This window comes from Denticeps clupeoides, chromosome 12, assembly GCF_900700375.1.
Source record: "Denticeps clupeoides chromosome 12, fDenClu1.1, whole genome shotgun sequence".
In the NCBI taxonomy this organism is placed as follows: domain Eukaryota; kingdom Metazoa; phylum Chordata; class Actinopteri; order Clupeiformes; family Denticipitidae; genus Denticeps; species Denticeps clupeoides.
This window is the reverse complement of record NC_041718.1, coordinates 4,135,003-4,149,204: the sequence shown is the minus strand read 5'-3', so window position 1 is coordinate 4,149,204 and position 14,202 is coordinate 4,135,003. Positions and strand designations below refer to the sequence as shown.

The following is a 14,202-nucleotide window of genomic DNA, read 5'->3' as shown; positions in this document are numbered from 1 at the left end:
TGCAGTCGTGGGTCAGCAGAGTGAAGAGAAGGGGGCTCAGCACACATCCCTGAGGAGCCCCCGTGTTAAGGACGATGGTGCTGGATGTGCTACTGCCAACCCGTACTGCTTGTGGTCTTCCTGTGAGGAAGTCCAACAGCCAAAAGAATGAAAAACAGAGAAATTTTAACATTTGTCAGTCCCTGAGTGTATCTCTGATGTGCAAAATTACTCTCAATTAGCACTGCTGATGGTAAAATGTTTGTTCTGAAGCAGCTCTTAAAAATCGAAGAAAAAACTAACAGAGGATTGGGAATATGGTCATAAGAGGGTTAATACAAAAATGTCATGAGCCTGTTTCAGATGGGACAGAGCCAAGCAGTGACGGCTATGCGGATAAGAAACGGACTGGAACTAAAATTTCTGTTATATAAAAAAAAAAAAAATCCTTAACATTTTTCTTATGAAGTCACTTTACTGTCTGCTTGTGATGATTGAATTATTATTCATACAAAAAATTGTGCATATTCAAGAAAATAAACAAACAAAACCAAAAAAACAACATGTAATTACTGGTTGCTGTTCCCACCTCTTAAATGTAGAAAAAAAAAAAAAAACGATATGAATCCTAAAAATGATGGAAGCTGTTTTTTTAATAATGCACCCAACCACCCAGACGGTGAAGTTCTGGAACTGCACAACCAGACACATAATTAATAAAAAACAAATGGCAAATTTTAATAAAGCAACAAAGTTTTTACTAATAGTTGCATCATTTGATCGTTTGGCATTCACAGTTCCCAGTAAAGGTCCAACTGGTAGTTTTTTTTTGTAAGTCCAACTGTTGCATCAGTAAGCAACATCCAGCATTCTGCGGAGGACTGAGAGGAGTCTGGATTCATACAAAGGCACAATTCGCTCAGTCTGGTCCGCTGAACTGGGAGAAAACACGGTAATCTCCCACACACATACAAACACACGCTACATTCAAATAGAAATCGTCGTTTTAGGGCGCCTCAGGCACGACACATTAGACACGCCTGATCTACGGCACAAATTAAAACGATCATCCCCGGTAGAAACATAAGAATAAGGACTAAAATATTGATGGCGATAAAGATTCCTGCAGTTAGAGGTTCAGTGACCTATTGCTTCTGAAGCGCCGGTCTGTGGCCCCTTTTGGCATCATGGGAGGCGTGCGCTGGAGGTGACTGTGTTTCCAAATGTGCACAGTGCTTTTCCTTGAGAAGCTGAATTAAACCATTACTAGATGCATTACTGCAAGACTAAACTCAACAGCCATGGATAGAGCCATCATAATCGATAATATCCATTCTAATAGTTACACCAAATTTAAGCTCATTTTTACATGACTTGCACTCATATTAATTACACATATGTAATGGTGTGTATATGTAACATGTGACTCTACACAAAGACAATCATTGATGCAATACATTTATAACCTGACGTGTGAATAAGACGCCTGGAAATGGAAAAACCTCTGCGCATGCTTTGGATTGTGAAAACGTGAATGTGTGTTTAGAAGGGAAAAAACCTGACCTTGTGTAAAAAAGGGCTAGACCAGTTCCTCCAGCTAAAACCCAAGGAACACATTACAAGCAGATGAACGAGACACACCCTTAACACTGACTCCTGCGCACAAAAGATCTTCCAGATGGTTAAGATGCCTTGTTTTAATGCTAAAAGATCTTGCTTGAGAACCTGTCCCTTAGAAGCCATTTATTGTTCAGCCAGAATGCACGGCTGTTTAGGAAAGGCCGACCATGTGGTCAATCTGCCTCATGTAGACACTTTTCAGCGGCAGGCCAAAGCGTCGCTCCTCTGGGATCCTATCACACTGCAGACACAAACAGAGCTCTTAGATCTGGAACATTAAGCAGTACATCACGGATAAAGCTTCATGGCCTCTCCAATCGCCCTTGTCCGATGCATGGGACCAGCTGAACGTGACTTTTTTTCTACTAGTAATAAAGGAACCTTGGAGTCACATCTACACTGGAAAACCACCATTTTAGCGAGGTGGATCATGACAAGCCAGGTCCATGCATTGGAAAGTCAAGAGAGGACAGATTTTCCACTTTTGCTTACGTTGCTGGTGTTGAGTGGAAGTGCCGTGCTGACCTCACCCCATGGGTGGAGGTAGTTCCAGCTCCGCTCCCTGAAACGAGGCTCAATGGGCACCACATGGCCTTCTGTGGTGAAAATGTACTTGTTCTCAGATTTGTGCAATGGGTTGTCCTCATCAAAGAGCTAAAAAATGGTAATAAGATGGGTGAAGGTCACTTACTTGAATGTCATTAATGTTAATCATTAAAGAATTTATTTAAATTGGTTTTAAATGACTTTAGTTATTGAATTCTGAAGGACACTCCTTATAACCAGAATATGTTGGTAGTTTTTCTTCTGTCTGGTGTCAAAAAGTGGACAAACCACAAAAAGTTAGGAATTATTTAGGTACATCTCTAGACGAGCAAGTGTTAACCACAAAGTGTTCAGGATAAACGGAATAAATGTTCATCATAAACACTATAAACATTAAAGCCCACCAGATGTATACTAGAGCAGATGTTCAGGGTAACAGACCAGGTAAAGGTATTTGCAGGTTTCGCTGAGGAAGAAGCTCTCCATACGGTCCTCTTTGGATTTGTCCCCAACGTTGTGAAGAGTGGCGTAGCCACACCTGCCAAGAACAAACACACACAAATGAGCTACACACACAAGTCAGTGGTCAATCGTGGGTTTCAGCAGATTCAATAATAAGTAAATAAAATAAACCGGGGGAGGGCGCAGCAGGACAGGACCGCAGAGGACTGACAGAGGGAAGAGAAAAAAAAAAAAAGGGTGGGGGAGTGGAGAGGAGAGAGAGAGAGAGAGAGAGAGACAGAGACAGAGAACAGAGACAGTAGAGAGAGAGACAGAGAGAGAGAGATAGAAGAGAGAGATAGAGAATATCAGAGATAGATAGATATAGACATAGATAGAGACATAGATATAGACAGAGATAGATATATAGATAGATATATAGATATATATATATATATATATATATATATATATATATATATATATATATATATATATATATATATATAAAATTAAAAAAAAAAAAAAAAAAAAGGTACAATCATATTTTTCCTTCTCCACTAGGCTATTCCTGATTCAGGAATATCGGAAAATCTGTGACAAACATAAGCAAACATTCGACTCACTTGACTTTGGTATTTTTCTCAAGGCTCTGGAGTATATCCATTCCTACATGCAAATAAAAGGGATTCTTGGTTGCCTAGGAAGATATTGTGAAAGCAAATACACATTTTAGTCAATCGATTAAAGTAAAATAAATAATTGAAATTATGACCCAAACATGCCTGTTATATGGTACTGTTTGCATTCTTAAAAGTCGCTAGTTTTAAGCCCGAAAACTCCTTCACTGTCCATTCTCCATGTATATGTAAGAAATGTCTCTGGATAACATGAAATTCCAATACGTGTGATAGGTCAGACCTCAAACAGGAACTTCATTGCATGACATACTTTAAGCGTGTTAATTCTGATAGCTAATTAAAGGGAAACTCTTGTGAAAACACAATTATTTGCGATGCAAAAGCACTATTTTTCTGGCAGCATGGGACACCTGGTAGAGAAGATACGTGGATTCCACCAGCTCGGGTCGGAGAGGGTAGAACAGGACATCAGGAGCCTGGAGTTGCCAGTTGTACCTCTCAGGCAAGGCCCCGAAACGTTTCCATATGGCATAGTAGAAGGCATGCAGGCAGATGGCGTTCTCCACATCTCCAACCAGAACCTGAAAATGCAGCAGGAACGAATAACCGGAAGAAATGCCTTTTTGTGCCAATCTTATTCTTAGCACAGTTGGCAATGATTTTGATTTCTTTGTTGGCATTATCACCAAATGGAGGAAAGCAGTTTTGTTTTCATAAGCTGATCAATAAGATGGGCCGTAATTTATTCCTAGACCTAGAAGGAAATAAGGAAATAGGAACCTGAAGGCCTGGGAAGAAAGCCTGCAGCGAGTCAATCCACGTGTTCATGATCTGGCCATTGAACATGTTCACATTGACGTAAAGAGGAGGGTCTCCTTCACCCTCATTACATGATTCCCTCCTGTAAAGCAACATTCATTACAGACAATAACTGATTCCTCTGTAATGGGAACAAGGCGCTGGTTTGATAAAGTGACACATTGAGTGTAACCCTCACCCTCGCCTGAGGTGGTTCTGGATGCTCTGATAGGCAGCAGTAAACATCCTGTAGTCCTCGCTGTCCCCAAACAAGATGTAGGACTTGAGCAGGTACTCATAGAAGGAGTCCATCCCTGCACCCAGACCACTCTGCTTGCCCACCCACTGGCCAGTCTGTATGTTCACAACATTACCTGCAGAAGGGAACCACGAGCATACGTGCAAAAATACGTAACCCAAGAGTGATACTGACAAAAGGCCAAGCCTTTAAAGGCCAAATATGAAACGACTGCAGTAACACGACCATCATCGTTGGTCTCATAGTTTTTAATTGTAGAAAATGCAGTGAAACAATCTGAATGTCCAAAGCATCCACTTTCACTCCATAGTCAACAGATTTTTTCTGATTCCATATATAGCGAATGGGTGGGTTAATTGTATGATTGTGACATGAAATAATCCCTGAAAAAAATAGCACCTGCGGGATGCTTATACTGTAGCATGGTCTCACAGAGCGGCAACGTGATACGGAATGATACGATATGCAAATCGCTGATACCACATCTCTGCCCAGATGGAACGAAGCTCAACAGACATGAACATACCCAGAAGGCCAGTCTCATTGCTCCTGAGGCTCCACAGGGCACGCACCGCCCGCCTAGCCACCCATTCAAATGTGGAGTCTCCAATTAGACGACTGAGGACACCAAACTCCACCAGGAGGGAACCGGCCCCCGCCGTACATGTTTCATTTATGCTGTCAGGTGGCACGCCGCTCTTCAGATTCACCTGCACAATGTTCAAAAAGGACTTCAAATGAATTGCCGCAAGAGCAAGTGGCAAGACTGAGTGGGACCCCAGTCGAACCCGGACTATTACCCTTGGGTAGGGGATTCCTGTGTTCGTGTTCTCAAAGGCAGGCAGCAGACGGACCGCGAGGTCGTGAGCCAGATGCAGGAGCTCGTTGTCGTAATCTTCCATGGCCACATCCCCGAACGGATGATGCGGGTCAGTCAAAAGAATGTGAGTAGAGATAAGGCTACCCAGGATTCTGAGGGGAGGGGAGATTCAGAGATGAGAAGACCTTTCCATTCCATACCAAACTAAGCCAATAAGTACAGGGTGGGCCATTTATACACCTTTATAAAATGGGAATGGTTGGTGACATTGAACATTTTATATGTGGTCAGAAACTTGTAAATAACTCATGAAAGAATAAAGTTACATAAAAACCATTGTTTTTCTTGTGAAATTACCAATAAATTAGATGCGTCACATCACCCTCTTCCTATTGAAAAAACTAAAGTTGGCTCTAAGATGGCCGACTTCAAAATGGCCACTGTGGTCACCACCCATCTTGAAAAGTTTGCCCCCTCACATATACTAATGTGGCACAAACAGGACGTTTAGATCACCAACCATTCCCATTTTATTAAGGTGTATCCATCTACAGGGTGTAGCCCACCCTGTAGATGCCAGACGACTGTACATGGCAAGTGAAAGGACCTCTGCAACCAATAAAGGTTTATTCTTAAGCCTGTTTGGGTGGTGCAACTCTGGAAAAAGTTAAATGAATGAAGGCGAACTGACACCCCATGAAACAGTAGGCTATATTAAAACTTCAAGAACTGTGAAATAAAGATGCTTAACCTTATGTTGGCCTCAAAGACCTGGACAGTAGAGTCTTTGTCGAAGGACACAGTGTCAATCACCAGTTTGACAGCTTTGCGGAACTCGGATACATTTCCGAGAATCTAGGAGAAGATTATTGGCAACGCGTCTGATTACGATCATACGTTTAAACCCTTCACAGACCCCACTGTTCCATCCAATACACAGAAACATGCCCCTCCATATTTTACTATTTCATCCCACCTACTGAGACTTGTGCCGAGTATGACGATACCTACCAACAGCGTGTCAAGGGCGTCAATGAGGGTCAAAGAATAGTTGCCCAGTACATCATTGATGTTAATGTTGGACCTAAAAAGACACCAAAGTACTCACAGGTTAGTGAATGCAAGTCGGGAAGATGAACCAGACAGGCGATTTCCTTCTCAAAAGCACTAGAATATTTTCAGATCTTCTTTGTCATCATCGTTCCATGCGTATTACTAGTCGTCACATTCCAGAAATACATTCAAACGTAGGAGTTATTTTTTGTTAAATCTCACCCTGGGCATCTGTTAACAAGTGAACAGGAATTCATGAAAACGTTCAATTAATGGTTTTAAGTTAATCCACAGCATATGGCTGATACTTATAAGATTCAATAGAAGAAAAATCCCGACATATCGCCCTTTAAGAGTTCGTGTATTATTATTAAAACTGTTTTTTTTTTTTTTTTTTACAGGTTTTTACAGAATTAGCCTAGCAGCGCAGGTTGACTTACGGGTTGAGGACGTCCGGTCCTCTTCCCCGACAGTCAATCGGGTTGAGTTCATCGGCTGGAAACGCATATTTCATGTAATTGTCATATCCGAAGTAGAACATTTCCTTTGCCAGACGCCTCATCTCCACCTTGAGCGCGTCTGGGAAGGAGCCGTATTTCCTGTCATACTCGTCCCTGCCGTCCCCGAAGAAGCTCAGGTAGGACTTCATAGGCGAGTTCTCGGTGATCTTCGAGCACGTACCTCCCGCCGCGTCCCCTCGGTCGTACATGTGCTGGGACCAGGCGTTCGCCCTGGGAGACGCCTGCTCGCCCTCCCGGAGCAGCTCGGGCATGTGCAGATTAAAGTGGAAATTGATGGGGAAGTTGAAGCCCCAACTAGGTCCCAGTCCAAACGCGAGCCATAGAACACAATTGAGAACCAGTCTTAAAACGAGCAGACCCAGTACTATTGACCTCCATTGCATCTTTGCCCGTGGCCGACAGAAAAAGTCATAATTTTCTGCAGTGAGCGTTCGTGGCCGCGGGGAATCTACGTGCTAACAACCACCTAGCCGCACACCTTCAGTTTCACACGGTTCCTGTCAACAAACCGGCCTCTCCCTCGCCCACCATTCTGATTGGGCGAGCAACATTAGACGGCTGGCGATTGGCTAGTTTTACAGTCAATCATCGAAGCCCTGACGTCTCAGGCGCATTAGTAAGATGTCGTGGCATACCAATCTTGAAAGAAAGAATGTAACTTTTGCACCAATGGGAAAACAACATGTGTGACGAGAATACAACGTCACTTCCTCTAAAACGTGAAACTGACGTTGCATAAATACGCTAGATGTCGCGTTGAATACGCGCGTCCATGGGAACGAATGCGTCAACAGAGCCGCCATCTTGGGAGGGGCTGGCGCTTCTTTAAAATGAACGAACGTCTATCAGGACCAATCATAAACCGGCAAATTTGAGAAGCAATATTTTACTGTCTTGGTTCGTTTCAAATGTCAGACGTGTATTTACATCCGAGTCGCGGATAAATTGATAGAGAAGTACAGTACAGACCAAAAGTTTGGACACACCTTCTCATTCAATGTGTTTTCTTTATTTTCATGACCATTTACATTGGTAGATTCTCACTGAAGGCATCAAAACTATGAATGAACACATGTGGAGTTATGTGGAAGGTGTCCAAACTTTTGGCCTGTACTGTATATAATTTTATGTAATCTGCATATAGATATGTTTTCATTTGAAATAAACGTAATCTACACTCCTACTACATGCAGAACAATGCAGGGTGTGTAGAACAATGTAGGGTGGAAGTAGACTAGTGGGTAACACTCTCGCCTATGAACCAGATGACCCAGGTTCCAGGGACTGTCCCTGGAATTACTGTAAATCTAATCTGCTCTAATCTGTAACGCGAATGACGTTATTTAACAAAATTTCGTAACGTACAAGCTGATCAAATAAAATGTTACCTATGAAATGTTGTGCATTGACTCTTCGTGAGTACAGAGTGAGCTTGGAACCCCGTCCCAATAAGGTGGCGGCATCTGGTGATTACGTCTATGGTGATTTATGAATTGATATGTTGCCGTTTTTGTGTAAAATGTACTTTACATGTTATGAATATAGTGATGTATCTTGATTTGTCTCTATTATTAGCAATCTAGGCCAATTGTACCGTAAATCATTATGGTTAAATACATATACATGTAAGAAACACAGTGACATTGAACATGCTGAAATTCATTTTTTACACTACAATCTGTTTATTTTTTTATTATATTTACAAAAGTGCATTGGTAATGGTAAATACTTGCCTATTATCAAATTGACCCTCTTTCATGCCATATAGCAGAAAAGAACATTTTTGATAATGACAATGGTACAATAATCTACATTAAAACCATGCCTTTTTATTTCTTGAACATGTTTGGTCTTTTTTTTTTATCTCTATTAAACTTTGCCCAGGTAGACACGCCTGGTACGCTGTTTAGCCAAAGAGCTGAGCGAATTTCGCACAAGGCACTTTAAATTCTGCCTCTACCTCAGCTCGCAGGCATCACCTCAGCTGAACTTCGAGCACATTCAGGCCGTGATACGAAAAAATACACGTTAGTCCACCCCTGTGAAAAATATTACCAGTTCAACAGTTATACTTTACACTCTTCATCTGGAAAATAATTAGCAAAATAAAAAAAGGCAATACCCATCACAACAGTTTTACACTCTTGTACAAGAAGACAACAGACATTACAGTCAGCTTCATTTTCCTCTCGATCCCAAAAGCCAGACTGTCTGGAAAAAGGTAATTCATCCAGAGTACTGGAGGAAGGCGATTTATCCCACCCAAGTGGTCTCATTCGCGCGAGAGCACGAGGGGATCCAGACTGCGAGAGTAATTCACTTTCCAGAACAGCAGGCTTTGGTGCCACCTAGTTAACCTGCGCTTTAGCAACAGAGTCAAATGACAGGAAAAGAACGAGAGAAATCTCGAGACGCTGGGAAGGACTGGGATGAGCGAGTAGGCAGGGCAGTGTGATGCGGTGGGCGAGCAGAACGGACAACTGTACAGCATCACATGAAATGAGCAGGTTCGGCTATGAGGGGAAAAATGGCGGCAGACAGAGTCGAGATGCAGGTTTTTTTTTTCTCTTCGTTATTTTTCAGCTCCTCCGTGATTTTGAGTGCTGTATCAGCCACTGAAGTGTGATATCTGAAAAAAGCAGAAATAGACACACAAGTGTGCTTTGGATAAAACCAAATTATATATAAACCTTAGATACAAGGTCACTGGTCAATTAGTTCTGTAGTGTGATGAAACAGATACAGTAATGTGCAAAAGTCGTAAGCGGTCTACAGAGTGTAAAACAAAAAATAATAATTGAAAAGTTAAAGTTCATTTCCTTAGATTTGAGGAAAAACTGTTGATATCTAGAAATCTAGAACAAAAAATTGGGGATTTGTCTCTCCCAACTATTCATACAAATGAATGATCTCCTGCAAACAAAAGTTTACAGATAGAAATAAATACTATATTGCTGCTCAAGAGAACAATAGAGAATAACTGAGTCTCTTTCTCCATACACATGATATCATTGCTTACTGAAAATGAGGAAACGGTTTACGTAAATCAACATCCGATCAATGTTTAACAGGCTTATTTGTAACAAAATGGCTTGCAGCTTAGTAAAACAGCAGTTTTGTTTTCTCTGGTTTGTATGGGTGCACACTTTTGCACAGTAGTTTCTCATATTTCTCAGATTTTCAGCATCCTCAGTAAATAACAGAATATTCAAATATAAATCACAATATTCAAATTGGTGAACTCTGCAAACGTCAACTTTCATAGGAACACCCGGAAGGAAAGTGAGAAAAACAACACGGGTCACCTCACTCACCTATATTATCTTTCTCCTTGCAGGAAATTGAATAACAGCAAATTTCCCTGTCTTGAATAGCCGCCAGATTCCTGAGAAGGGGGAAAGCTCTTCGTTACCTGCCAATGTCATCCTCCCCAAAGTAACAGCAGAGGGCAGCACTTGACTTGTTAACTGGGTGAATGCCATACAATAAAACATGCCTGGATGCCTTTATATCATGCAGAAGTAATGCTGAAACACGCACTCTCACACACAAATACAAACAAGGTGTTAACCTTTATTTTACACTCACTACCAAACACAGGGTGTTTCCAAATTTCACCAGATCTGATCTTGAACAAATATGTCATTTTATGCTCCAGTTTACAAATGTTCTTAAGTGAAAGTGAAGTGATCGTCATTGTGAAACACTGCAGCACAGCACACGGTGACACAACAAAATGTGTCTTCTGCTTTTAACCATCACCCTTGGTGAGCAGTGGGCGGCCGTGACAGGCGCCCGGGGAGCAGTGTGTGGGGACGGTGCTTTGCTCAGTGGCACCTCAGTGGTAACTTGGCAGATCAGGATTCAAACCGGCAATGCTTCCTTAACCGCTAGGCCACTACTGCCCCCCCCCCCCTTTTTTTTCTAGCTCTGTCAAAACAGAGCCCCCAAAAATACTGTGAGCTTGTTGACGTCCCTCTCCACGGAAATCTTTAGTAAAAGGCGAAAGTGTTCAGTGTGCTTTGTCTTCTAAATCCAGTGAATGTTATATTTCTGTGCAGTAAAACAAGTTATAAAGGCATTTCCCCCATAATTCTTTTATTAAATCCAAATAAGAAAAAAAGAGCACATAAAAACATCAAGCTTATTCTCTCTATATGTCTAACACTTCTTGGGTTGAAATAGCACCAGAACAAGCCGATCATACTTACATTTTTTCAATGAGCTGTTTCTCATCCAGGGCATTGGGGAGATCTCGCTTATTTCCAAGTACCAACACCTGTCAGATAAATCACAGATTTAAACTAGTAAATCATTTCAAACTGGTTGTAAAGCCGTACATAAGCACAGTGAATCCCTTTTAATTGGTGTATACAGCACGGTAATGTTGGAAAAAAGCCTGTACACAGGCTGATACATACAGGAATTCCTTGCAGTTGAGGCTTGTCTAGTAGGTTGTGGAGCTCGTTTCTGGAAGCTTCTACTTTCTCCCGATCTGCAGCATCCACCATGTACCTGGAACCATCAACATTACAATAATTGTGGGGTTCTAAAACTCCAAAAGCATTTCCCTAAGGATCAGGAAGATTGCATGGGCTAAATTTGTTTTAGCCCTTCACGCATCTGAAATTTGGACAATGGTGAATATCTGAGTTCTATAGCCGTTCAATACTCACACTATAGCATTCACGCCCCTGCAGTACCTTTCCCACATGCTTCTGAACCGGGGCTGCCCTCCTATGTCCCAGATCTGAAAGAAATAGACATAATCAGACAAAAGCATACTTGCTTTAGTGATGTGTGTGAGTCTCTGTGTGTGTGTGTGTGTGTACACACACACACACACACACACACACACACACAAAGATCTCAACTACTCTACTCTCCTTTTCTGGTTTACCATTAAGCCAAACTTCTGAATAGTACCTGATGCCTCTGTGATACCAAACCATGACATGATGGGACATTCCAAACAAACAAATAAGCCAATTGTCAAAAAAACTGTACTGTATATAATGTACTTTCATTTTATTATAGTACATCTCATTAATTATGTCGTCCATAAGGGTTTTAATATATTGAGGGGGTACTTTATCTGCAGTGGACAACTTGCCTCGAACCCAATAGTGCAGTGGGAACCATTTTAATGTTACTGTACCTTAATAGTCACATTTCCTTTTGTAACCTTCCGCATGTTGAAGCCAACTGTGGGAATCATGTCTTCACTGAACTGGCCAGACTGAAAGACAAAAAAAGTAAAAAAAAAAAAAGAAAAGATCAGAAAAGAAAGAGGTTTTCCGGAATAAATGTCTACTACCATGTACTACATCTGCGTCCTTTCAGTTTGCTGCCTAAAAAGTGCTCGCTTTCAAAAAACCGACAGCTCATATCAGGTGTGTGTGTGTGTACAATTGCACAGAGAATCTTTTAAACTGTATAAACTTTTAAACTGTATGAACGACTCCAGCGTTCGTGTTTAAAATGTTCAACGTTCAGAGTTGGACTGAGTGGAATTTGCACTCTTCCTCTTGCAGGACTCGCTGCGAGAACCACTGCTGTTGGTCGGCCTGGCTTTGCATGGGTAGCACATGGCCAATACAGGACGTCACCTGACCACAGACAGCTGAGTGGGAGTGAGCCGCAGGTCCTGTGATCTGACCTGGGAGATCCCCGTGCCTTCTGCTCCTACCACTCTGCACACATCATCTTGCCCACACAGTTTGGAAACCCATGACCTGACCTTCATCACCTCTGTGCCCTTCCTAGACGCATAAAGCAGTCTTCATGGCAAAGCAATGAACTATTTTACACTGTTGATTAGGTATTGTGCAAAAACAAACCATATGCTACATTGCTTAGTAATCAATTAGGCATAATATTAGTAATATTATAATATTAGTAAATTCTTTAAGCTAGTTGGGAGATTGGGCGAAGGAAATCTTTGATCTGAGACCATTTTGTTACCCTGGGTCAGAGTACGGTCTCTCATGTTTCCATAGCAAACATTTCCGTGAAGACGGGTCCAGGGAAATGAGACTAAATGAAAGTATATTTTCAAGCAAACACACTAAAAATGTTGGCAAGGATCTCAAAATACGAAAAGTATCACGTTACATGGGTCGCAATATGAATATATCATGATATTTTGTGATACTGTACATATTGTGTACATATTCACTGAAAATGTAAAAAACAGTGCTGATATACAAGATGCTGTTATAAGGAAAAAAACCAACATAACTCAGGAGTGAATATTGGACTAAATTCGAATACAGAAACACTGGTATTTGATATTCGCTGTATTGATACAGCATCGGCACGTTCTTTTCATCAGCCATTTCCTGGCAGAGGAATAAAAAGCCGCCCTCCCTCCGGGCAGGGAATCATGTGCCCGATAGTGTGACAGGCGACATCGGACAGGACAGGACAGGACAGGAGGGATGACAGGAAAAACGGAACCACGTCTGGCCTAAATCTGGCCACCTTGCAATAGGGCGTCATTCCAAACAGTAACTAAAACAACGCCACTGGTGTGTGTGTCTCTCTCTCTCTCTCTCTCTCTCTCTATATATATATATATATATATAAGCCCATTGAGACACACTGCATGTGATTTTGGGCTATATAAGAAATAAAAGGTTGTGTTATTGGTATATAACGCCCAGCATATTTATGAGCGTCACAGTGAATCCGAGAGTCTTTCGGCGGACACAACAAACCCACCAGTCCGGACCGAGCTGGCTAGCCGGCCAGGTCCAAATCGCGTGTTGTTACGCGTCTGATTGTCTAGACTCGGCCCGATATGGACTAGTTATGATCGCTGACGCTGGTTAACTCGTTGGTAGGTTAAGTTAGCGCGTCAGCTTGAATTTATTTGTATGTACATGTAAAAAATATCATATTCATATATACACATACTCACACACAGTGACATCTGCCACTGATTTATCATTTTAATAACCAGATGATTAATCAGCAGCTCTGATACATTTGCCAGACTTTCTAAAGCGTTGTCCGAACTTCGCCAGGTTCAGGATCCAGTCTTTTTCAACCCAGGCGTGTACAAAAAGCCTTAACTGCGTTGTTCAGTAGCACATAGCCAGGAAGCTACATGTGTGCACAGGCAGCGCTGTCAGCTAACGTTAGCTCGCTCGCTAACTACAGCGCCAACGCGGCGTTTTACAGTAGAATTTTATTAGCAGTTGCCCTAATACCCGAGTGTGTAAGCGGCCAGCATTGTCCAGCGCGGGTGGTTCTTATGAGATGTTATTATCACGCACAATGAGCTCATGGCGCTAGTCAGTCGTGAATGGACTCACAGCTATCACATTGACGAATGTCGTTTTCCCCGAATACTGTAGTCCGACTAGGGTTAACTCCATCTCCTCCTTCCAGAAAAGAGACTTGAACCAGTCTAAAAGCCGGTTTATGAGGGCCAACATCTTCGAGTGCGAGTCTCCTCCAGCGGACGGGGTGTATATGTGTGTTGGGACTGAGAGGAACTGGCTCCGGTCATATGACTCG

At 42.0% G+C, this 14,202-nt stretch overlaps 2 protein-coding genes across 2 annotated transcripts; both read right to left on the bottom strand.

Moving 5' to 3' along the window:
• Positions 1-720: 720 nt before the first annotated feature.
• Positions 721-7,209, bottom strand: edem1 (ER degradation enhancer, mannosidase alpha-like 1). Its single transcript, XM_028998260.1, has 12 exons — positions 6,598-7,209; positions 6,116-6,188; positions 5,856-5,959; positions 5,085-5,256; positions 4,811-4,994; positions 4,225-4,399; positions 4,008-4,128; positions 3,638-3,808; positions 3,213-3,286; positions 2,587-2,683; positions 2,092-2,253; positions 721-1,840 (listed from the first exon to the last, which is right to left on the bottom strand). The coding sequence occupies exons 1-12, from the start codon at positions 7,059-7,061 to the stop codon at positions 1,751-1,753; spliced, it is 1,887 nt and encodes a 628-aa protein (XP_028854093.1). The 5' UTR covers positions 7,062-7,209; the 3' UTR covers positions 721-1,750.
• Positions 7,210-8,354: 1,145 nt separating this feature from the next.
• Positions 8,355-14,202, bottom strand: arl8ba (ADP-ribosylation factor-like 8Ba). The gene is made up of 7 exons (XM_028998272.1): positions 13,998-14,202; positions 11,837-11,917; positions 11,355-11,428; positions 11,100-11,193; positions 10,890-10,957; positions 9,993-10,063; positions 8,355-9,307 (listed from the first exon to the last, which is right to left on the bottom strand). The coding sequence occupies exons 1-7, from the start codon at positions 14,118-14,120 to the stop codon at positions 9,258-9,260; spliced, it is 561 nt and encodes a 186-aa protein (XP_028854105.1). The 5' UTR covers positions 14,121-14,202; the 3' UTR covers positions 8,355-9,257.

Excerpts from the sequence above, each read along its gene's own strand:
- edem1 (XM_028998260.1), bottom strand. The coding sequence starts at position 7,061 with ATGCAATGGAGGTCAATAGTACTGGGTCTGCTCGTTTTAAGACTGGTT. Across the intron at positions 5,960-6,115 it reads ACGCCCTTGACACGCTGTTG|ATTCTCGGAAATGTATCCGA; the intron begins GTAGGTATCGTC and ends ATCTTCTCCTAG. Across the intron at positions 3,809-4,007 it reads CTTTCTTCCCAGGCCTTCAG|GTTCTGGTTGGAGATGTGGA; the intron begins GTTCCTATTTCC and ends CTGCATTTTCAG.
- arl8ba (XM_028998272.1), bottom strand. The coding sequence starts at position 14,120 with ATGTTGGCCCTCATAAACCGGCTTTTAGACTGGTTCAAGTCTCTTTTC. Across the intron at positions 11,194-11,354 it reads AGGGGCGTGAATGCTATAGT|GTACATGGTGGATGCTGCAG; the intron begins GTGAGTATTGAA and ends TGATGGTTCCAG. Across the intron at positions 10,064-10,889 it reads AAACAGCTCATTGAAAAAAT|GAATCTGGCGGCTATTCAAG; the intron begins GTAAGTATGATC and ends CCCCCTTCTCAG.